Source organism: Aythya ferina (genome assembly GCF_964211825.1).
Source record: "Aythya ferina genome assembly, chromosome: 4".
Classification (NCBI taxonomy): Eukaryota; Metazoa; Chordata; class Aves; order Anseriformes; family Anatidae; genus Aythya; species Aythya ferina.
Genome location: NC_140300.1, coordinates 71695639 through 71719363, shown reverse-complemented (window position 1 = coordinate 71719363; position 23725 = coordinate 71695639). Strand labels below are relative to the sequence as shown.

General features: G+C 37.5%; 1 protein-coding gene across 3 annotated transcripts in view; it reads right to left on the bottom strand.

Annotated features, from left to right (window-relative positions):
- Nucleotides 1-26: 26 nt before the first annotated feature.
- The window catches only part of AIMP1 (aminoacyl tRNA synthetase complex interacting multifunctional protein 1), a 32847-nt gene continuing 9148 nt past the window's right edge, over nt 27-23725 (bottom strand). For 2 of the 3 annotated variants that reach the window (XM_084517236.1, XM_084517237.1), the window contains exons 2-7: nt 16063-16196; nt 15178-15291; nt 12566-12724; nt 9152-9363; nt 6146-6314; nt 27-273 (exon numbers count right to left, since the gene is read on the bottom strand). In XM_084517236.1, the coding sequence (XP_084373362.1) occupies nt 107-273; nt 6146-6314; nt 9152-9363; nt 12566-12724; nt 15178-15291; nt 16063-16196 (955 nt within the window). In that variant the 3' untranslated portion in view covers nt 27-106. Of the gene's footprint in view, nt 274-6145; nt 6315-9151; nt 9364-12565; nt 12725-15177; nt 15292-16062; nt 16197-17997; nt 18104-23725 lie in introns of those variants that run through there. The other variant, XM_084517238.1, reaches the window with a different exon arrangement.

Genomic DNA, 23725 nt, shown 5'->3' with positions numbered 1-23725 from the left:
CAAACAAAAAACATATTAGCCATGCATTTCAGAGGGGTTATATATTGATGTTTTTATTGTGCTCTCGTTACTTTCCATTTCAACATCTGAACAGGCTAATAACCACTTATTTAATTCCACTGTTTGCCATGGTCTCTGCCCTGCAAACACCTTTCCCTTTCACTTCAAATGGAACTCCTTTGTATGTAGCAACACACTGGTCATTGGTATGAAGATCAGGTTGGATTTGCTCCCACATCTTCTTCTTGGGATTAAGTTCCTTCTCGGGATCTCCTGTTTCAAAACAAAGAATAAAACTAATAGCACACAATACAGAAGATCTATTTATGCACATGTGCATAAATATGCATTTGTGAAAGCTCACATGGTATCTGTGTAAAAACTTTTAAGGGAAAAAAATATTACCTGCGAGTCTCAAAATGGAAACTTTAATCTTAATTAGGGACTGTCTAGGAAATGTCTCCAGATCCTCTCTCAAAATACTGGGCTTTCAGGGAAAAAAGCATAAGTAACAGACTACTACTATTGTCAAAAATAAAGAAATCAAACTATTGCTGGTTGTTAGTTTACAAACATTACCTAAAAGCAAAAGGATTTCTAAGAATTAAGTAGATGTGGACCACAGGATACCATAGAGCAATATATTACCCACATGACGCAGCTTAAGTATCTCAAGAACTACTGAATTTTTATAAATTTATTTTGCCTTTACAGGTGAGAAATAACAAACATAGGCAAGAATAGTCTAAAACTAGGATACTGACATATAATTTTAGCCCCAAGTTTCAATGATTTTCTGTTACTTTTTGTACCATTTAGGGATCAGCTCAGGTGCATAAAATAACAGTAGCATTAAGGGCCAACTTGTATCTCAGCAATTTTGGCCTCAGTCTCTGTAAATCACCTGTCTCCACGCGTATACCATGGTAAACTATTGATCCCCTACAGGGGGACAGCCTAACTACATTGGGAAATCTATTTAAAAATTTCTAATAACTACAAAAAAAGGTTCTTTTAGTAATATTTTGAAGTACAAACTCATTACTCAGAAAAGTGAAGTATTCCAGAGTCAAATATTTCTTCCTGTTTTTTAATAAATGGGCATAAAATCCAAAATATAGGAATGAAACAACTACAGTAAATAAGATCCCCTGCAGTAAATATTTATACTGAAAAAAACCTGCTGCCTGCCAATATAATCTAGATTAAACAAAACAACCAATTTTCCAATCAAAGGTCAAGCAAATGCCATTTCTGAATTTTAATACAATACAGATCCTTTTACACAAAAACATGATTTCATTTTAAAAAGTTATTTAATCATAATGCTGTTGGATTCTCTTAACCTCTTGTGTGTAACACACAAGCAGGACAAAGGAAAACCCCAAGACTTGTTTCAAATATGATCAGAACACATTTAAATGGTGAAGGGGGTGGCATACTATCTATAACCTGTTGATGCTGTGCATGTATTTCTACTTGCTAAAAGCTAGGTGTGCAATATTTCCTTGCTAAGGAAAACAAGATTCAAACAACAAATCCTGGCAAACAGATCTTCCCTCAGATCCTCTCAGGGGAGCAAGAAGTTCTTAAACGCAAAATGAAAACTTCTCTATGTGAGCAGTATGTAAAGTACTCACATCTTCCACTACTCAATGTCCCCAAAAGCTCAGGAACAAAAAAAACACAACCCTGTAGGTTTATAGCACAAGTTACGTTTCTAGTAGTTGGATGAGTTATTACTGCTTGGTGTATTCTTGACTGACTGACGAGTGTAAGTGAGCTACTCTCATTCCAACCTGCCTTATTTTCTTCTTTAAATGTTTTCAGTAATTCAGTCTACTCACATTCTCAGTTCTTGCAATATGAAGTTATTTCAGCCTGTAGACAGGCCTAACTTCTATAGCTTCTACATCTGCAACTGTGCATGAGAAGCGTACCGGGCCAGACTTCTGTGTTAAGCAGGCTAGGGTTGCCAGAGCAGCATTCAGTAACGCAGTCAAGTTATTTCACAACTGCAGTGTACTTAATATTTAAAAGAAAAACAGCAATACTATTAATAACCTAATCACTCGGAGCCAATTGTGCATTTTCAAAGAAACTGAAATCCTACTCAATGCTTAAGTTCACAGAGACAGACTTGGATTTAGACCAAGTGAATGCATACAAATTAATAAAATCATTAAACAGAACGTTAAATGATCCATTGTGCATGTCTTCCCCCCTCCTCAAACATAAAAAGCAAGTGATTTTTTTTTCCCCAGCAAGAACAAAACCTGACTTTTATTATAAAAAACACATTTTGGATGCTAATAAGTTTCTTTTCAATCCCATTTCAACTCTCTTGGGATCTGTGGTGAACTCAGATTAGCATAGGCACCAATTTTAAATACTACCAGAGTTTTAAGCTGTGTATTTTCCTAAGCTTTCCCCTCATCACATTTTTCCCTCAGAAAATATTCTTTAGAAGGACATTTAAAAATGAATTCAAACTTGTAGTGGTTTAACGAGCTTCCCAGTCTACATAAAAAGAAACAAATAAAAGGTCCCAAATTTTGTTAAATATGTAATTTGGTCTAATAGTTTAAGTATTACAGAAGAAATTCTCATAATAGGCAAGAAACGTCTCCACTCTGTAACAACTCAGTAACTACGAAAAGACTTTATGAAAAGTTGATACCACAATGCCCACCGTGGAATATAACTACGCAACTGAAGGAAAGCACCCATACACCAAAGCTTTGATTAAAGAAATCTGTTAAATACAGACCAACCACTGGACTGCAGTCTTAGCATTTTCTTGCTTTGAAGAGCTAGGTATTGACCAAAAGACCAAAATGACAAAAATTCTTAAACCAGACCTAGCATTAAATCAAATAATTTACATAATAGACTTGTGGTTCCTGTGGCATTTTCGCATTTTAGAATTTTGTCATGACATTAATTAGACTGCTACTAGAAAGAAGGTTTCTCAGTTAGCTGTGAAAACTCCAGATAATTGCTGTCTCACAGCAATTACTGTGTGGGAGGGTACATTTACAGACATGTGAAGGAATAATTTTTCTATGGCTCATGAATCAGATCTTTCCCATGAAAGCTGGATATAAATTTGATAAAGTTCTTAATACAAAAAAAAAAAGAGCCCAATATATCTTGAAGATTAAAGTGTTAAAGTTCCCTTAAAATGCAACGACATTGAGTGAACAGGTGGTCCTCCAGACAAACGCATTCTTTAGCAAATCTTTCTTCGCCTAAAATACTGAAAATCATTCTAAGAAAACTCTCAAGCTTCTTCAGAAAAATGATCAACTAGTTTTAATGAGGTTGAAGCAAGATACTGTTTGTTTAGCTGAAAATCAACAAGGAAAATTAGCTTGTATCTGATGAATATTTTGTATGGCACTCCTACCATGTAGGAGTGCCTTCCCTGCTTGGTTAAGGGACATTATTAACAAGTTTCCAGTTTCTTTAAAAAAACTACAAACTGTCAAAATCCTAAAACTGCATCAGTTTTAATTTGTATCCTGTTGAGCTCTTGCATGTAAATTCATTCTTAAAGTTTGCCCTGCTCTATTACTATTAGATTACAAACGCACACAAGATCCCATCCATGTTGCATGCCACAATGTGCCAGTTACCTCATTACAAGTTGTGTCTGCTAAAGACCAACAGATGAGGACGAAAGCATTTTCTTTAAAAGACAGTGCTTTACATTTTTTCTCAGTGAGTTACTCTCTAGCTTTTCCCCATGTTTGCTATAGGAACTCTAGGAGATATATCACTTTACTGTTAAGCATGAGGTATGGTTTCAAAGTCCATGACTCCCTTCCAGCTCATACCTGCTAATGTTTGTGAGCAACTATTTATTAAATATTAGGAAACAGCTGCCATATTTCAGACTACAATTCGTAGCCTTGGATACATATGCTTTTCAGATAGGTTGTAAAACCCTTCATTTGGCACTTACCAAAGCTCTGTGTCTCTGGCTCCCTGTCAGAAGGAAATGGCTGTGAAGCGTACAAAACCTTATAACCACAGGCTACAGGTTATAACTTTAGAACTAAAGTACAACTTCTACACCACCTTTAGCATACTCTACGGCTTTTTAAGAATCAAAATGTCAACAGAATATCAGTATATCTTATACATCTGGCAATGATTGTAAAACAAATGTTCCTATAAATGTATTTTTCTCGGAAAAGCTTTTTGCAAGTCGAACAACAGAGTCAGTTTTATTATTTTGATAAAATCTACCTCATTAGTCCTGATGTGCAAGAATAGATATGCTGGATAACAGAACAGCACCACTAGCAGGTCTTACATGATTTTCAAATGCCAGCTATATGAAGTTACTCGAGACAAATTTAGAGTAAGGATATGTCTTAGACAAAGAAAAGAAAAGTCACCCTCCATCCCTCAAAACACACACACAAACTGCCTTTCCCATTATTTTGCAGGTCTTAGCTACTAATAGGGTTTACTCTGCAACTTGATGTTGTCTCTTGCATGCCCATTTCCACAACAACAGAGTAGTATGAGTGGATCCGTGCATTTAATAGAGGACACACACTTACCATTTGATCTAACTTCACTCACAGATATGTGATGAAAAATTAGAGGTCACGAATATTCCTTCAGCTTAGCCAGTACAATTGCTGAAGCCTTTCAGATTTCAGTATGCATTGCATACATATATATATATATAAATATATATTGCATATATGTGTATATATATATATACACACAAGCAACATTTTCATCCTGAGAAGTGCGTAAAATGCACACATACATGTACATATGCACACATATGTATTTATGAAAGGTATTTATGTAGATGTGTGTAAGAAGCATAGGGCTTGCCAAGAAGCTTATAAATCAAAATACTACTCTGCATCTAGAAATTGTCAGACACAATTGTTTAAAAAGTTTGATAGGATCTGTACAAAACTGAAAGTTATATGTTTTCCTTACATGTGAAGGAAAACTTCTTAGTAACAAATTCATTCTGAAAAGGATATAAACACTTCACTGATAAATGCACACACTCAAAATTCCCCCAAGATAGGAAATCCTAGGAGTTATAGACAGCTTTTTCTTAGAATAATGTCACGTAGTGATCCTGAGCAGGCCTCGGCCTATGCTGTGCTGCATAAATTCCTTGGCTGCAGTATAAACTTGGCCAGATAATTTTAACAGAGGGGCCGGCAGGCAGCTCCTACTTGCTACCAGCAATTACATCTCCTGGATATCCTTGCCTTTATCAAAAAAACAAAAGCATAGCACCAAGTTGGCATGTGAACTTCCTTTGTTTGATAGTTGAAAAACTGAGTAGAGCTGTTTCTCATTGTATGAAAATCCTACAATAGCTCGAATGACCAAAAGGGGGAATCTTCTACACAGAGGGTTTGCTTGTGAATTAGAAACCTATTTTGATGATGTACTAACTTGGAGTTCCCACCATTTAAACAATGCAAAATTATTTCTACTATTTTTTGTGTGCTAAATACTGATTATGTATTTGAAGTGGAAAGGAATCTCCCTTTCTTTGGAGACCCAAGGAATCATTTCTCCCCCTCTTCAAACAAACAAACAAAAAATCCCCCCCCCTCCCATTTTGAATATTATAGGTTCCTCTCATACATAGGCATCACCCTTCCTCCTGCACAAAAGCCTAGCTCAAGTTCTGACTTTTCCTAGGGAGAGGACCTGGAACCATCAACTTACTGCTTCATCACTTAAACTGAGACACTGGGCAAGATACTTGTTATTTCCATGCTTTATGTTTGCTAATTGCAACTTGCAAAGTGCATTTATCTTTACTCAAAGATCTGCAATGCTGAAAAACTTGAGAAACTAATATAAAATTGCTCGGTTTTGCAGAAGTACCATAAAACGTGCAGGAGTTAGTTATTTCTCTGTATTTTCCAACTTTTGGCAGGTGGCTAAATATTTTCAATCCTTTACTTATACAATCCTAGCACTGTAATAAAGGATTTTAACATAACTAATTTGGAAAATTTCAACCAAAAATGTAATGGGCTTTAAAATACTGTTTTATCTGCTTCAACACCGATATCACCTTTGCAAAGGTCAGCTGTTTCCTAGTTTCTTCAAGTTCCTCATTTCCCAAATACCCAGTGCTTACCAGGAAAACCTTCAAAAGTGATTCTGTCCCCAGGTACTGCCCCAGGTGGGGGAGCCAGAATTTCCACTTTTTCTGGGGAGCTGGCACACATCACCATTGCTTGAGATACGACTCCTCTCATCTTCGCAGGCTTCAAGTTACAGAGCAGTATTGCCATCCGATTCTGCATCTTGAGGGAGGAAAACAGAAGGATTTGAATACTTAATTGCCTAATGACTTAAATTATTTCATTTCACCCACACTTTATTCAATCAAAATCATCACTTCAATCCACTTTCAGTATAGTACGATAAAAGAATCTCCATTTAAAAAACACTCTACAGATTAGGCTAGCTCATAGATAAGAAATTCTTAGTGCCCTGGAAACATACAGGTGCTTTACACAGTTAGCTAGCTCATTTCAGTCTTAAATTCTATCTTACTTAACACAAATGTTTTGAATTTTTTGAACTGCTGAAAACAGCTGTACATAGCATACACCGCAATTTGTTAGAGCAAACAATTATAAAACCAGATTTCTTCTCTATCCTTGAATGTTAGTAAAAACTATAACAGTAAATGAGAGAGAAAAAAATGATAGAGGGAATAGTCACACATTAGCCTAGAAAACAAAGCACACTTTCAAACTGAAAATAAATTAAACCCAAAACATCCTTGAGACAGAAAAATGTATGCCTTTAATCCCATACTCCTAATGCACACAACATATAACCATAAGTAATTCTAGATTTGACTTTGTGTGTTTTTTCCCAACATCCTGGTAGAATGAAGGAGAAAGCATGGGGGAAAAAGAAGCAAACAAACTAAAATAGGCCAAAGCTCCCTGATGCTTACTACACAGAAAACACAAGAGTTCATTCTGGAAGTACAAGTGTTAAATCACTCTTTAGGTAATCCTTGAAGTTACCTGTATAACTGATTGCTAAGTAACTATCCCTCTGTATCTCAAAATGAGATACTGTGACAGACAGGCTAATGAATAGGAATTAAAACTACTACAATGATTGCTTTAAAGACAGAGTAAGTTGCAATGACAAAAGCAACAAAAAGCTCGCCAATTTCTTCTTCTCTTTTTGTGAAGTTTAAGATACTTGCCCTGCATCCTTAGTCCTTCACTTCTGATCATTGATGTGAGGCTCTTAGATCAAATGGGATTTAAGGAAGTGAAAATAAATAGGGGAAAAAAGAAACAGACACTTGAGAACTGTCTGAATTTCAAGAATGACTGCCTGAAACAGGCCTTGTTGCTAGGAGCACATGGAGATCCACTTCAAAAAGTCAAAACCAGTGGCAGAAATACTGCCAATTTCTGCAAATGTTTCACAATCTTCTCCAATTGTCACCAGCTACTGCTGAAAGAGCTCAGTACTAGCACGGTCCACTTCATGTTCCTGTACCATATCCCTATTACTGATGACAGGTTCTAAATGTGATACCAGAAGGTGCAGCTTCCAACTGTCCTTGACCAAAAACACACTGTACTGCACATAAATGCAAGAAATGTTCACGCCTAGAAGTGACTTACACTGCGTACTGAAACGTGAATGAAGATGTATGCTTTGCTTCCCAACGTGACGTAAAATCAGATAATACAGCCTCAAATAATACTGCATTACAATAGCAAACACAGCAATCATAAATGGCTGAATTTTTAGTAAATTATGTTTCTAGTACTTGCTATAATGTATATGTTTTTAATTAACTATATTGCAATAGTCACAAGCCAGGACTCCACAATGCTGTACACTGCAAAAACACAAAGTTGGAAGCTCATCCCAAAGAATTTAGAGAGACCTGCTAACAGACACTTGCCAAAACTAAAACCAGACAGAAACTGTTCCTAATGAATGTGCAAGAATGACACCTAATTTTCTGTTAATGAGTATTCTGGATTATTTATTTCATACAGAAAGCAGGGTAAAGAGAAAGGACTGCTACTGTTGCTACATTCTGTACACTTCATGTTCCTAAATGTATTTAGAAAAAATTTTAAGAGTTGTTTTTCCCAAAATGCTTTCCCAAGAGCAGGCTGCTAAAAGCATTTAAATTTATTTAATTTTATTATATTTAAATATATTTGAATTTGTGCCCACTGCAGATCCAGTAATTGGATACCACTGGGTGACCAATGCAGAAGAGTTATCATATTCAGTCATTTTTTCCCATTCAGTAAATTTCTGTATCCTAAAAACCACAAATACAGCTTTAACTGCCTCCTGCGTTTGCAACCTCACCATGGGGAGGGGGCATGAATAGGGAATGAAAAGGCATTCAAAGGCATAGCTTTTCCACACTAACATCAATTCCTTCACAGCCAGCTTGCAGTTGCTCAATACAACATTTCTTTAATTGCCAAGCTTGCACTTGAATGTCGAAGGAGCCTTCATTCAATTCCTCCCTCCTATTAACCCCCTAGAAGAGGTGTGAAGGGAAAAAGAGATCTTAAAATCTCAGGTTATCAAACACAGAAGTAGACCAACTGAAAAAGAGATAGAGGCAGACCCTATCCCTGCCAAGGGAGTAAAAAACATGGTTTGTATTCCACAGTTGTTTAAGCCACTTGTTGAAAGGTATTTTTAAGTTAAATTTACCTTCCCTTTGCTTTCCTCTCTGCCAAAAATTTCAATGGGCTATAATGAGAGATGGAAAGCAAAGGTTTCAACAGTCTGGATGTTGGCAAAACCTTCATTACAGATTCTCCACTACATACTAGAAAACCTTAAAGGGAGAGTCATATCTGCTTAATTTATAAGTATAATGTGTACCAAAGGCATTACAGAGGAATCAGAATAAGATCCCAGGACAGAAGCACTGAAAGGAGAAAAGAACTAACTTGGGGGAGGAGTACCTTTCCTTTTTTTGACTAATGTTGTTAAGTACTACTCACACAATTTTATTATAATATTAAAAACCTTATAGCAGAATGAAAACATACCCTATAAAGAGGCAATGATCACAGGTTCCTTTAGGAAGGGATAGGTTCTCAGTAAATAATGTTGTTAATACCTGATCCAGAGGAACATGCTTCACTAAACCACTGACGACAGTCCTTGGGCTTGCTTCTCCAACATCCACCTTTTCAACGTACAGAGAGTCTGCATCCGGGTGCTTTTCAGCAGTGATGATGCAGCCAACACGAAGATCCAGACGGGAAACATCTACAGGCTTTGAATCGCTACTTCCAGCAGCAGGCTGCTGTTTCTTTTCCTTCTTTTCACCTGTTGAAGGAAGTTTGGTTCAAGAAACAAAAATTAGTATAAAATCATGTATGCAACTATTTGCAAGGGAAAAGTGAGCTACAATCTCAGAATCAAGTATAAATCCAGTACAAAATGCAAATGACAAGTAAGGAGTTAGCACTTCTATTGCTTGTTTCCAGAATGGAACCATCTTACACCTTCCAATTTAATTTGCTACTACACATGATTTTCGCTGTAGGACAGAAGTGTTTTCTTGCTTGTAAAATGAAGTCATCCTGACCTTAAATATAGGTAAGATGTAAGTGACAAACATGCTCTGCCAAAGGCCATGTTGATAAGCCTAATAGTACTGCTTTAATAATTAGCAATTAACAAAAAGTCTTGCCTTGGTGTATCACTAACAAATGAAACTAGACAATCATAAGCCATCAGGTTAGGAGCGCTTCACAACAACTCCTGACTGCAGGCACTGCTAAATAACTGCAACTGCAGCATGACAGCTGCAAAGCAAACCAGCAACCCTTCAAGATGACCTCAGCTAACATTATTTACTCCCCAGATAAACCAGTGTGTGAGTATGCTCATAGCTTATGAAATTCCATTGATGAGTAATAAGTCCTTATCCAATCGTAACACAAGGGTTTGTTATCACCTATATATAAACTGTATACAATAAAACAGGAGTTAAGCAATATTCCCCATACATCGCTTCCTATTTAGACATTTCCTTGAGATAAGCAAGCTACATTCACTTTGGATGTAAGGCTGTTCTGTTTGAAAGACATTCACAATTTGCTTAATGAACAATAATCCGTAGGGGATAAAGAAACACATAAAAAGTGTTTACTTAAAATCAGTATATTCTTTCATCCAGCCAAATTTATGTATTACCACAAACCAAATTCCTTTCATCAACGTGAATTAAACTCCCTTTTCTAGGGAACAAAAAGCAAAAGTGGACACAGTAGCCTATGTGATTCATGATCATTGCTCCAGTATAAAGATAAAATTCATTCATATGTTCAAAGATAGAAAAGCAGCTTTTTTAAATAAAAAAAAAAAAACTTAACTCTTCAAAAATATTTCAGTTCATATATGATGAATTAAAAGTACTAATGACTGAGCTTTATTAATTTAAGTGTAATTATTGTGTATCCCTATGTTAAAGTGAAACTGAAAAAAATGTCATCAAAATAGTTGACATTTAATGCATGAAATCATTTTAAAGAGTCATTGTCTTCATCCTTTACGTCATTTCTAATAATTCTCCACTTAATAGCATTCCTCTGCAATAGTCAGGAGCCAAACAATTACATGCTAGCTCCCTATTTCTCTTTAGGGAAAATGGAACCTGTCACCAAATAAAAAAAGAGAACACAGGGAAACATCTGTACCCAGCACACACATAGATGTGCACAACAAACCCACTCCAATGCTGTGGCTAAGGAGAGAGCTGTTCTCTGGCCAGTGACAGAGTCAGCCCAGAATCAATCCAGAGAAGCAGCACAGATGAAGGTTGTAAGAAGTGCACTGAAGAACACGGAAATTACCAGAGAGGAAACAAGTGAGGCAGGTGACAGAAAACAGAAGGGGTTGGGATATTCTGTAATTTTGTCATTTTCCAAGACTAAAAACCAAATTTTACATGTTAGCTACTTTGCTAGTTAATTACCATGTCTACAATAAGATGTTGAACTCCACAGAATTATCCTGTTCAGGGCTTCTACTTAACATTTATGCTATACTTCAACTTTTTCCAAATTCGGTATTGGAAAAAGAGAAGTCAAATAGATTGCTTTCTAAATGTAAGCTGTTTACACAGCATAAGGGGAAATTCAATACAGGAAAGATTTCTTTTTCCTTACCAAGCCAATACTTGTTCTGTAGCCAGTGATTAGTAGCAAAGAACAGTTAATTGCCTGATTAACATGTGATCTCTGCTCTGCTTTCATTTTACAGAATCACAGAATCACAGAATCACAGAATTTGCTAGGTTGGAAGAGACCTCAAGGTCATCGAGTCCAACCTCCAACCTAACGCTAACAGCCCTCCACTAAACCATATCCCTAAGCTCTACATCTAAGCGTCTTTTGAAGACTTCCAAGGATGGTGACTCCACCACTTCCCTGGGCAGCCTGTTCCAGTGCCTCACAACCCCTTCAGTGAAGAAGTTCTTCCTCACATCTAGCCTAAAACTCCCCTGGCTCAACTTAAACCCATTCCCCCTCGTCCTGTCACCAGGAACGTGGGAGAACAGGCCAACCCCCACCTCGCTACAGCCTCCCTTGAGGTACCTAAAAAGAGCGATAAGGTCGCCCCTGAGCCTCCTCTTCTCCAGGCTGAACAAGCCCAGCTCCCTCAGCCGCTCCTCGTAGGACTTGTTCTCCAGGCCCCTCACCAGCTTCGTCGCCCTTCTCTGCACCCGCTCAAGCACCTCCATGTCCTTCTTGTAGCGAGGGGCCCAAAACTGAACACAGTACTCGAGGTGCGGCCTCACCAGAGCTGAGTACAGGGGGAGTATTTTACAGGGGGTGTATTTTACAGCTACATAAAATATTGACATGTCATATGCTGAAGTACACCAAAAAAATATGGAGTAGTTTATAAGCCTGCTTACAACTCATCAGGAAAAATAGGTAAATAAACAGATGCAGTGCCCTACAACCATAATATACAAGCACTGATAAGATATACAAATAAGTTCACAGCATATTAATAATAATTTGCATAAGATAATGACTTTGAGACATGATTAATAAGACACGCACCTACACTTCTGTGCAAATGTAACAGATTCTTATGCCTTTTTCTCTCTTAGAGTTTGTTAAAGAGAAGTCATTACAGGCAGCTGAAAAAGTAAAAGCCTCGTATAAAGAAGCTATCCAGTCTGCCAAAAAGCCCTCTGAACTTTGTGTCCTTGTTCTCCCTTTGTTTTTTGGGGTTGTGTTTTTTTTCTTGGTGGTAATAGTGGTATGTTCTTGTAGTTGTTTTTCAGATAAGGGAGTTCAGTAATATTAAAAGAAGTTTGGCACATAACCCACCTAAGATTTTTTCAGCTTGATGGCCTTAGATTCAGGTACTTGCAAGATTTTAAGAGCTAGCACATGACTCTTCCTACCATGGCTGTATGAACTGTTTTTTTCAGTCCCCAGAATGATTTAGAAGTACTTCCATAAATGAAATGGCTTGTGCCTATCACAGTTAAGAAAAATTAAAATACCTTTTTTTTCTACTTTTTCCTTCTTTTTCTTTTCTTCATCTTCACCTTTAACGTGATCTTTTGGGCCAGGAGATGATGTAACTGCTGTGGGTTGTGGATCACCATCTGCAAACGAAGCTGTAGAAACAGTTGTACCAGGAGGAACTGCGATCTGTTTTACTAAAAAAGAAAAACACATACATTATAAAGGGTATTAAAGCTTGGAACAATGCAACATTTTAAGTTTTCAATGTAAACGAAAAAGTAGAGACTGAAAATTATGCTTATAATGCCTAAGCAACCACAACTGCTGAGTAGTGAAGCACAACGTTACAAAGTAGACATCACAACTCAATTTATATATGGCTATTCTGATCTCTTGCTATGATATTAAGAACAATGTCTTCAGCTACATATTTTTTAAATTGTGAAAAAATGCTAAATACAAGAAAATATATAAGCAAAGTCTTTTTGTAGCTTACTTCAGCATCTAGTTATCTTTACTCTAACTCCTTATTCTTCATTTGTGTTTCATAGAATCATAGCATATCCTGAGTTGGAAGGGGCCCATGAGGATCATCAAGTCCAACTCCTGGCTCCACACAGGACCACCCAAAAACCCAACCATGTGTCTGAGAGCATTGTCCAAAGACTTCCTGAACTTGGGCAGACTCGGTGCCATGACCACAGCACCAGAGCCTGCCCCAGTGTCCAACTACCCTCTCAGTGAAGAACCTTTTCCTAACACCCAGCCTGACCCTCCTCTGTTGCAGCTTCATGCTGTTCCTTTGGGTCAATTTTGTTTTTGTGTTTGCCTCCTTTTAGCTATTAGCTCATTATATGTAATACTACCCAATAATTTTCTCCCAATAAAATTAAATTTAATAGGGTTGTCAGATCACTCCAACTCTTTCTTCTGATTTACTAAAGAAAATGAGTCTGAAAAAACTTATTCTAAGAAAGTATCTGAAGCCTCAAAATGAGAAAGTATCTGAAGCCTCTGTCAATAGCACACATTCCTAAATTCTCCATGTTTCCATTGTATTTCTTTTTAAATTCCTGATAATAAGACGATTTCCAGAATTATGTATCTCACCAGATGACAACTTAAGAATCACCTTCCTTCTACTTTCTACTTTTCAAAGGATCTCATTAACACCATTTAACATATCATTGTACTGAGTAACCATCATTAATGATGGATTGATTAATCTTTCTAGCATCACTATTATACTGGTCCACATTCTGCACACATGCTTCATTTTACACCTTAGACATCACATTTTCTGAAGAATTGCACCGAGTTTTTTGATACTTGCTGTTGATACCAACACAAAAAAACTTGCGCAAGTTACTTTTTTCAATCACTTGTATCAAATTTATACAAAAAAATGCTTGCTGCTTACTACTTACGGGAAAACATTATTTAAAAAAAAAAAAAAAAGAACTCTGAAAAGAATCACTTGACTATGTTCATCAGATTTCTGTGCTCAACTGCTTAATATTGTCACAGCCAAAACACATTAATTTACTGCAAAATAAAAGATCTGAATTTATTTCTACTGCCTTGTGGATAAAAAAAAAAAAGATAAAGAAGGCAAGATATGTATCAAGCAAAATATTAGTTTCTTTACTCTTTTTGTGTTGTATAATCCCATCTTGGAAAAATCTATGTACCTTAAGACTTCACTCTCAGACATAATAGAAATTATGCAAAATATATTGTCTCTGTCAAGAATTACTGTGGACTAACATATGATGGAGAAATATAAGCTAATGGTTCGGTTTAGTACATGAAAGGTCTTTATTCATACCAAAAGGAGAAAAAAAAAATCTGTATTTATAAAATATTAGTCTTTTTGAAGACTGAATGCATTGTTTTACGAGTAAACAGTAAGTATGGTTGAATGCTAGCATCTAGATACACTGGGTACTATCTTACCACATTGACAGCTTGTGTAAACATGGTAGTAATTGTTGAAGGTAAAAGAGGTTTTCTTTGGAAATAATTTTAAAGAAAGCATGCCACATCTGAAACATTTCAGTTTCAATTTTCCTTCTTTATTTATTTTTTTTTTAAGCATGGAATTATATAATGATGGTGTGAGCTGAGTAGAGCTACACAAAAGAGTGTAAAAAAGAAAAAATAATGCAACGAAAGGCTGGTCTTACCAAAGGATGAAATCAAAATTCAAGACATCATTTCTAGTTTTATACTGCCATAGATTTTTTAATAAATCACTATTTGTACATTGAACAATGGCTCAATTTTCCATAGGGATTTCAGTCAAACTAGATAAAATCACTCAACACTATCAAAAAGCGTCAGTTTCAGCCATTTTAAAGGTATTGTGAGTGCTCAGACATCATTCAAGTTTGGGACTCATTGTAAAAGACGCCGCTACAAAAACATACAAAGAACTAGTTCCATGTCTGATAAAGATTTGGCACATGTACCTGTTACACTTGCAGCTTACTAGAATGTTGGAAGTACGCAGCTTCTCATAGGCATGGAATCCAGAGTTTATGAGAGATGCCACAGAGTCACAAAAAGACAAAGTAGTAGTAAGATAGCCCAAAACATGACCAAAAACTCGATCTAATTTGTGTCAAGACAGGACTTTTTTCCCCACCTCCATTTCGAATTTCTGCCTGAATCAGCTCTTGTTTCAGCCCTTCAATTTCTTTCTTCAGTTTAGCGTTTTCCACACGAAGCTTCTTCTCTTCTCGGAGCGATGCCTGCAAGACTAAATTTGACACTATATTAAAAACAATAGGCTTCGATAATTAGCATTCATTACTTGGCAAAAGGTTTTGTTTTTAAGAAGGAAGTGAAATGTAGTGAGCCAAATACCAAAAAGCTGGCAACTTTCAAGGAGTTTATTATTACAGATATTTTGGGAATTTTTGTTGCTGTTAAAATTGGCATTCCCCCCCCCCCTTTTTTTTTTTTGAACATAATATTTGTTTACTCAAGTTGCCTCTCAATATAGTAGTTTTCAGCCTCCTTAGTTGACTCACAAGAGGAAATTCCAAGAAACCTACTAAAAAAGCAGCTTAAACACATTTGGAATATGGAGCACCTTCATTCACTGATACTGACCTGTGTAAAATATCAAAGGTGAAGGTATGATATTCTTTAGAGAATCCCATAGTGGTAAAAAAGCAGTAACACATTCATGCAAAATCATAGTCTCATACCCTTCCCAAGTGCCTTTCTCCCCTACTAAAGGAGAAACATCATATATTGCATTTTCATGATCTCTTTGTGCCATTGGGTCTTCCCTTCATTCCCTTCATTCATGCTTTTTTATTTCAAAATAAGCAGCTTCAAAATACCCACAAACCACGAGACAGTGAAAAGGTGCTACTTTTACAAGCTCAGTCTTTGAGAACCTGAAACACACTTGAAAGGCTGACAGCACCAATGAAGTTGTCCACGTTCTCATTTTTTCTGATGAGCATTTCATGTTAATCACCTGGCTAACAAGCTTATAGTAAGACAGAGAATTCCTTACTAGCTTTTTCCTTCAGCAGAGCAACTTGCTGCTTGAGGTATTCAATAACTTGATCGGCCTCTGCACCCTTCTGCTCCAGTCTGTTCAGCACCGCATTGTTGGCTGCCATCTTTATCAAGAAACGGGATAAAAACCTAGACAAATAACAGATGGTCTAAAATTAATTACTTCTTGATGTAATTAACGTTACCAACCCTCACCACATGAAGCAGTTCTAAAATCAGTTGCTGAGTAAGAAAATTTGCTAAGCGAACAAGCTGGGCTCCCACCACCTAATGCAAAGCCCAAACAAAAAGCTATGTTAAACAGAATCTGATGTTTGACAGCTGCTTTCAAGTATTTTGGAAGAAAAGCAACTCTCTTCCCAGCTGCAGAAAACATGTTCTTGCTTCACGAAACAGGAAAAATTCCACCTTCTGAAAAAGAAAGGTTTAGAGAATACCACGAATATGTGGAGGTGGGGGGGAAACGAAATAAAAAGGGAAAAGGTTAGACTGAAGAACATCGTATCCTGGTTTTATCTGACAAAATTATGAAGTGTACCCAGAATTTTATTGAATGTAAGGAAATAGAAACATCCCACAAAAGTTTCTAAACTTCTAATGAATTGATTCAGAAGGTATGAATACCTTCCACAGTGTGGTTGTGCATACTTTCACCGTTATTTCACTTTTAAGCAGAATTCACCAGCATTTTTACTCCTCTCTGATTAATATGACTTTTCCTGCAGGTTTCTAGCTTCAGATTTATTTTAGCTTTGATTTTGATCATCTCATTTTGTTTCCACTGCAATGGAAGGTCAGGCACCCAGGTAACAAATTCAAGAAGCAGGAAATACAAAGAAAAATGAGTGTAAGAAAACAAATAAATGCTGTCTAGTTTTCTTCCAGGACGTTCAGTTTCTTTTACTGGGTTCTCTAATATTCCAGAAATGAGCTATGCCTTGTGAACAGCCCCTATTTGTTGAATCCTTCCGAACATGATCCACTTTCTTCCCTGCAACATTTGCATCTAACCCTAAAGACGCAAGTATTAGCAACAGAATGATGAAATACAGGCACTCATATCTGCAGCACGGTGCTTCTACCCTCTGCCCAGGACCTAAAAGATAAAAGAATCCGTGCTAACAGCTGCCTTATGTAAATCAACAAAGAAAACAGATTATAGGTGGCAAGAAAAGATGCCCTGCAGATCTTCACAAGTAGCAGCGAGGTAATTCCTGTGAATTTGCCCATGAACTACAACAAAGGGAAAAAAGAACTGGTAAGAAACTAGTGATGCAGATCCACGCACCGGCTCCCAAACCTTACCAGAGCCCCAAAATGCCTCTTCTCATACCAAATTGGCAAGAAAATTTTTCATTTTAGTGCAAGATTATTCTAACACTTTGACCTACACGTAAGTCTGCTTTAACATGTGAATGAATACTCTCTCTTGGGATTGGCAACAAAAGCCCCACTGATGACAAAACAGTTTAAAAAGAACTGAAAGGAGGTGAAGAGATACCACACTCATCCCTGTCACAACACAGCAGCTTTGCTCAGTAGCAACTTACATTTCACGACTGACCTTCTACTGCATAAGAACTCAGTTCTTCAGAATCACTCCCCCCCCCTTTTTTTTTTTAAATAAAGGACCAGAGCTGACAATGAATTGGGTTTAGTGTAATTAAAAGTTCTCAAAGGAAAACTTGTAAAGCCAAAGAGATACAGTAGTCCAACAGATGATACATGGGCTATATTCTTCCTGCAAGCGATGAATGAACAACTCTTTTGCCTTCTTTGCAATCTAAGACAGTGGAAGCCTGTTCGACACACACCAGTTTCCTAAAAGATGAAGGAAGTGTTACTGTCATCACACCTTCCCCCCATCCACAACACATTTTTCTTTTTAAAAGCAAGAAAATCTCATGGATAGAAGAGCAGCAGGAATCACCTTCATGAGGCAATTGAAGTGATTTTAATACTCAAATTCATCTCTGCAATGAGATTTCTTTTTTTCCATGTGCAGCACGCAGGATCTATTATTTATGAAGTCTGAAAAATCCTGAGGGTTTTAGAAAGGAAAAAAGTGATTCCAATAAGTTACTGATTTAGATATCAAATGGAAATAAACATAAAAATATTATGGCACAACACAGCATAATACAAAGCCTGGGGTATTACTGTCTGCATACCAGTAAGATTTCTTGCAAGCTCGATAGTCTCTCAGGGGAGCGCAATACTAACAGGGGAAACTTTGCCAACAACAACAGAAAATGCTACTAAAACTTCAAAGCGAACAGAATTGGTACATTTGATAGGTTTTAGCCAAGTTGGCTAATGAACTGAAGATCTGGAAATAAAGTTACATGATTACAATGGGTAGACATTTTCCCACTTGTCAAATAAATTTCTGGAGCCCTAGCACTGTAACAATAACAGAGAGGAATAGGTATTTCCGAGGCTAGTACAGAGAGCCAACAGGCTGAAATCACTGCTGCACACGAACCCGTAAAGTGATGTGATAAAAATGCATCCAAAAAGGGCACAGTCTTTTTTGTTTGTTTGTTTTTAAGATCCATCCTTACTATAAAACACAAAACTCATAACAACCCATCGGTATTGCAACAACCAAAGGTTAGTCAATTTTTCCCTTTCTCCTCTGTTATCCTGCCCATCCCGCAAGAAAAAACTAGTGGCGATACAAAAATTAAAAGAATTTTAAAATAGCAATAATATAGCACAATGATTTTTTATTTACTTGTTTTTAACCAAAACAACTGAAATCACTTCATACAGTTGTGTCCCTTCTTCGTATACAAAGGCCATGGAAAAAACAAGTAAGGAGCTGCTACAGCAGTGGAGCAGACCTTCTGAAAAGGGTGACCAAGTGGTTTGCAGCCCCAAAATCTGCATAACCCCAGACCTCTGATCCCTGCTTTGTTACCTGCACTGCCCAGACCTACTGGGTAGCAGTAATGGAGCTCTATCTTCAAACATTTGTGAAGTTAGCTATCAGTATGTACAAGTGGTTGCATTTCTCATCAGTTTGCTGACTTCAAAGAGCTGCCCACCTTTTTCCAACAGAAAGTACAGCTTGCTGGGATCTTCTAAGTAGCTACATTCCCCTAATGTAAGAAAACAGGCATTTTTCTATGTTGTCTCCCAAGATCACCCAATGTAGAACAGTCCTAAAAGTGGCAAGCTTCAATACTAGCCATAATGCCAATGTTTTACAAATAGTGGTTTAGTGAAATTGGCCCAGACATTAGACTTTGTCCAGATCAAAAAATGAACAGACCAAGACAGTGAAAACCTAAACCGTGGTGTATCTTACTCTTCAATATTAATATTATCTGCTTCTAAAAGCAACAAAAAGCCAAACCCCCAATAAAACTAATGACAAGATTTAAAACTTAAACTCTAAAAATTGTTTTTGGAATCTATCCCTAGCCCGAAGATGGAACCAATTACTTTTCACTTATTGGAAAAGCAATCACTTCACCAAACCCCAGAAACTGGAAGCCAAGTGACCCCCCAAAACTAAAATAATTAGCTCTACGCATTCCATCTTCCAGCTGCAGGTTTAAAAACAAGTCAGTGCATTCAAGTACTCAGCTTGTTCTTGCAATGCTTTGTTAATGCCAACACACGAAGTAAGATTACTTTACCTATAAGTCAACAGGTTCCCTGGGTACGCTTTGAGTACATCTGGGGCAGTGTTGCAGATTTTGTTTTAGCATTTTGAAGTCAGTAAGGTTTTACGCTCTTTTCTTACAACCTTCTCATTTCTTGTTCTCATTCCTTCCTACAGGCCTTAGTGCAACACAACCAAACGCCGTGTGGTCACCTTGGGCACGTGCTGAGACAAGGAATTCATCAACCAACATGCAATGAAATAAAATCACCACGGAGATATTCCATGAGATATCTCGAGACGCACCACAGTTTTCCACTTGCATAGCAGCATGCTCTACTTTCTGTAAAAGACAGAAAGCATCAACCACCACTTGGTTTCTGCAGAGACTGTGTTCAAAGACGTCTTTCTGAGCATCTTTTTCTGGAATGGTCATTTCTGGCAGACAATCTTACAAAAACCCATAAATATAACAGAATGTGCCAGCTGTTTGCCAGATTCTGCTTCCCTGTGCTCTGCACTTCTATGAACTGTCAGGACACGAGGTGAAGCAGATTTAAAAATCTCACATCACACCTTTTTATCCCGTAGAGTAAGGAACAGTAGTGATCAGATCAAAACAGAAGAAAAATAGAGTGAAGATAACTCGAGAGATCGGTGCAATGAGGAGATTGTTTTACTTGCCCCATATTCTCCCGTATCCAGAGAGTCAAGATTCATGCTTGAAAATGAATTTTCAGAGACTAGACCCATTTTTTGCATTGCTTGCAACTCCTTCGTGATGATCAAAGCCCTAATTTGCTAGTTCTAATACAGCAAGAAGACATATCCCACCCCATGACACCTGAAGATCATCTCACCACATTGAAAAGACAAACATGTATTAAGACTACTCCCAGCTCATCTCTTTCAGAGCATACATAGCTAGCTCTGCAAGGAGAACACAGGTTTCCTGAGCCTCACACTGTCAAAGTAAATTTGTTTAATTAAAAATCTGCCTTGGAACCCTAAACATAGAAATGATGGAAAAAGTAGATGCTCACCTAGACTCTTCTCCACATACAGGAAAGGAGATGTGCAAATGGTATTTTTGGCACAACGGTAGCAAACAGTGGAACGAGAGCAACCAGTGGAATAGCAGCAACTAGCAATGAGAGCAGATTTAAAATCAAGCTGAACTTTCTTATGATGCCAGAATTTTGAGCATTATTCATAATTTCAGTGTAAAAACTCCAAGTCTGTAAATGATTATTAAATCAATCATTACAGAATCATTTTTGACTCACTGTACCAGTTCAGCGATCACCTGCCAGGTACCAGAAGTGTGCCACCGTAAAACATGAAATGAAACTTGCACCATTATCTTGTATCTTGTATCTCTAAATAAAGAACACAGCTTTTGAGAAAGACAGAATTACAGCCTAAGATGTAAGAGAATACTGTAAAGCAAAGAAACAGAGTTTTGTAAATTTATCAGTGCAATTTGCCTTGTTCTCCCCAGACAAGTGATTGTTTTGACTCGGTCTATAAACAGCCGAGCAGCCCGAGTACTGCTGTTGTTATTACTGTTATTTCTGGAGCACTTAACTACACTTTTTAAAGTATTCATAAACTATAAACTCCTGTGTAGTCAGTCTTGAAAGCAATTTGCCAAGCAGCAAATTATTAATCAAAGTTGTACATTCCTGCCATATGTTATTTCAACTCACATCTTCTGTACCGAGACTCCGAATAATTGTTTTGCAGATTTCCAAACAACTAACATGTCTAACACCGGCCATCCAAGAAGCGATGCCAGCCCTAGGAAATGATTTGCTGGCTCTGGAGACTACAGTTCAACCCTTCTGGCTGCCAGATAAATCAGGCTCAATCCCAGCTGCAGACAGGTCCTTTAGTAGCCCTAAGAGCCTACCCCTCCCTATTTTAAAGGGCTGTAAAGAGTAAAAACACACACAAGCAAACCTTTTCATATTGAAGAAACAGCACAGCATGAAAGAGTTTTTCTTCTTTTTTTTTTTCATGTGATGGAACATTGCACAAAAAGCCCATCCACTGGCAGCAATTTGGAAGCAAGAGAAGTTACTCAAGTAAAGACTATTTTTAAATATGAAGACAAGTCTTTCTTGAAAGGGAAGGATGTACCAACGCTGTAGGCGAGTCACGCCAATAATGGGACAAGCAAAATCCGATCTATAACAAGGACTGCCTGAAGAAATGTGTCAGTTATTTATTATAACGAATGAAAGCAGAAGCACGAGATTCTTTAAGAGTATGACGGCAGCCTTCATTTGAATGCAAACACATCTTTTAGAACTGTATGGTGGAGATCATTAGAAACAGGAAAAAAAATATTTTAGTATTTTGCTCAAGTTCGCATTTCAGGATTTAGTAGATGCTTCAACATTAATTAAGTGCATCACATCTAAATACAAAACAGCTACGGCATTCAAAGGCTTAAGGAAAGTGACGAGCACTTGCAACTTCATTTAGACTTGGTCTGTAAGCCTGTGCTAAATTTGTACTCGGGTTGGTGTTTCTATTACCACTACTTGTCTCAGCCCAACTCCAAATGAACTTTGTGCTCCTTCCAACCTCTGAGAGGACACCAAAGCACTAAAAGCAGAGACACGACTATTAGGAGTTCTGGCCAGGCTAAGGCAAAAGTCATGAGATTTGGATCAGGCTTGTGACAAAATTCTTTGTGGCTACCAAAAAATTGTCAGTAACAAAGACAGGATACAAAGCTACATGAAGCTTAATTTACTAATGGGAGAGGAGTGCCCAGTAACGCTTGGGTGGCTCAGAGCACAGCTGAAGGAAAGCCACGTCTTTGCACTGCTCAACTTCAGCCTCGACAAGCTGTGCGCCCACCACAGCTGCCAGGTCTGCTGGAAGTTCAGCGGGTTCATCTGGTTGTGCTTTACAGAGCACTCTGAAATTTAAGCAGCAGCTCCCATGCCAGAACAGTTGGCCAACCTCCTGTATTTTTTCAGCAGAGTATCTTTTGGCTCCCACCGCATTAATATTTTAATAGCACTGTAAGAATCGTACCGTAAACCATCACCACGTGCAGAAGGAATTCTTACATAACTCCTGCGATGGAAAAGATACACCACCTCCAGCACGGTGCCTTGTTTCCTTGACCTCAAGCAAAGATTTCCAAACCCCAAATGCATCCAGCTCTTTGGAACAAAAAGCTTACATCCAGTTCTTTTACAGTTTTTTCAATTATTTATAAAAGCTTAGCTTTCCGAAGAACGGTGGTGTATCCAGTGGATACCACTGAATTAAAAAAAAAAAAAAGTAGCTGACACGTATGCCTCAAAGTATCCCTATAAAACTTCCTTGACAGGTGACAGACTTCACAATTACAGACACACACACGTGCTTCTAGGTTCAGAAACATAAGTGGACTCAGCTGCATCTGGACAAGCCTGCAGGGTCAGCATATGCCACAGAAGAACTCGAAGAATCTGTACTGCTCTTCATCCTCCGGGGCTTTTCCGCGGAGTGAAAGCTTTAGGTTACTGTCATAGCTACACCGTGAAGCACCCGTAAATCAGATGGATTTCACTGCAGTTCCAGTTCTTCTTCTGCCACCTGTTCATATCAAGTAGAACACCATTTCTTGGATATTTTTGTTGTTTTCTGTAACTTTATCCTAAAAAAGCAAGTGTTCACACTACCTGCTTAATTAAGAACATGAACAGCAGTCATAAAAAGAGAAAATGTTTATTTTTAAATTTACGTTTAATGTTTATTTGAAAATTCCCTATTAAAAGGGAATCTTGAAAATCTTGACTTTTAATTAGTGTCAGTTTTTCTACACGTAGAAGTAGTATCTTGGAGCACTGCTAAGACAAAGCAGGATTTAACTGTTCAGCAAAGGCAAGCACAGAGGTTAAAAATAATCCTTATTCATTCACAAAAGCATCCAGCAGACATCATGCAGATGGTACAGCAGGAGGATCAGCGGTCTCAAACTACAACTGCACTAACAATTGCTAGTATTTACTGAGGCAGAAACTTTAGCTCTTCTTTATGG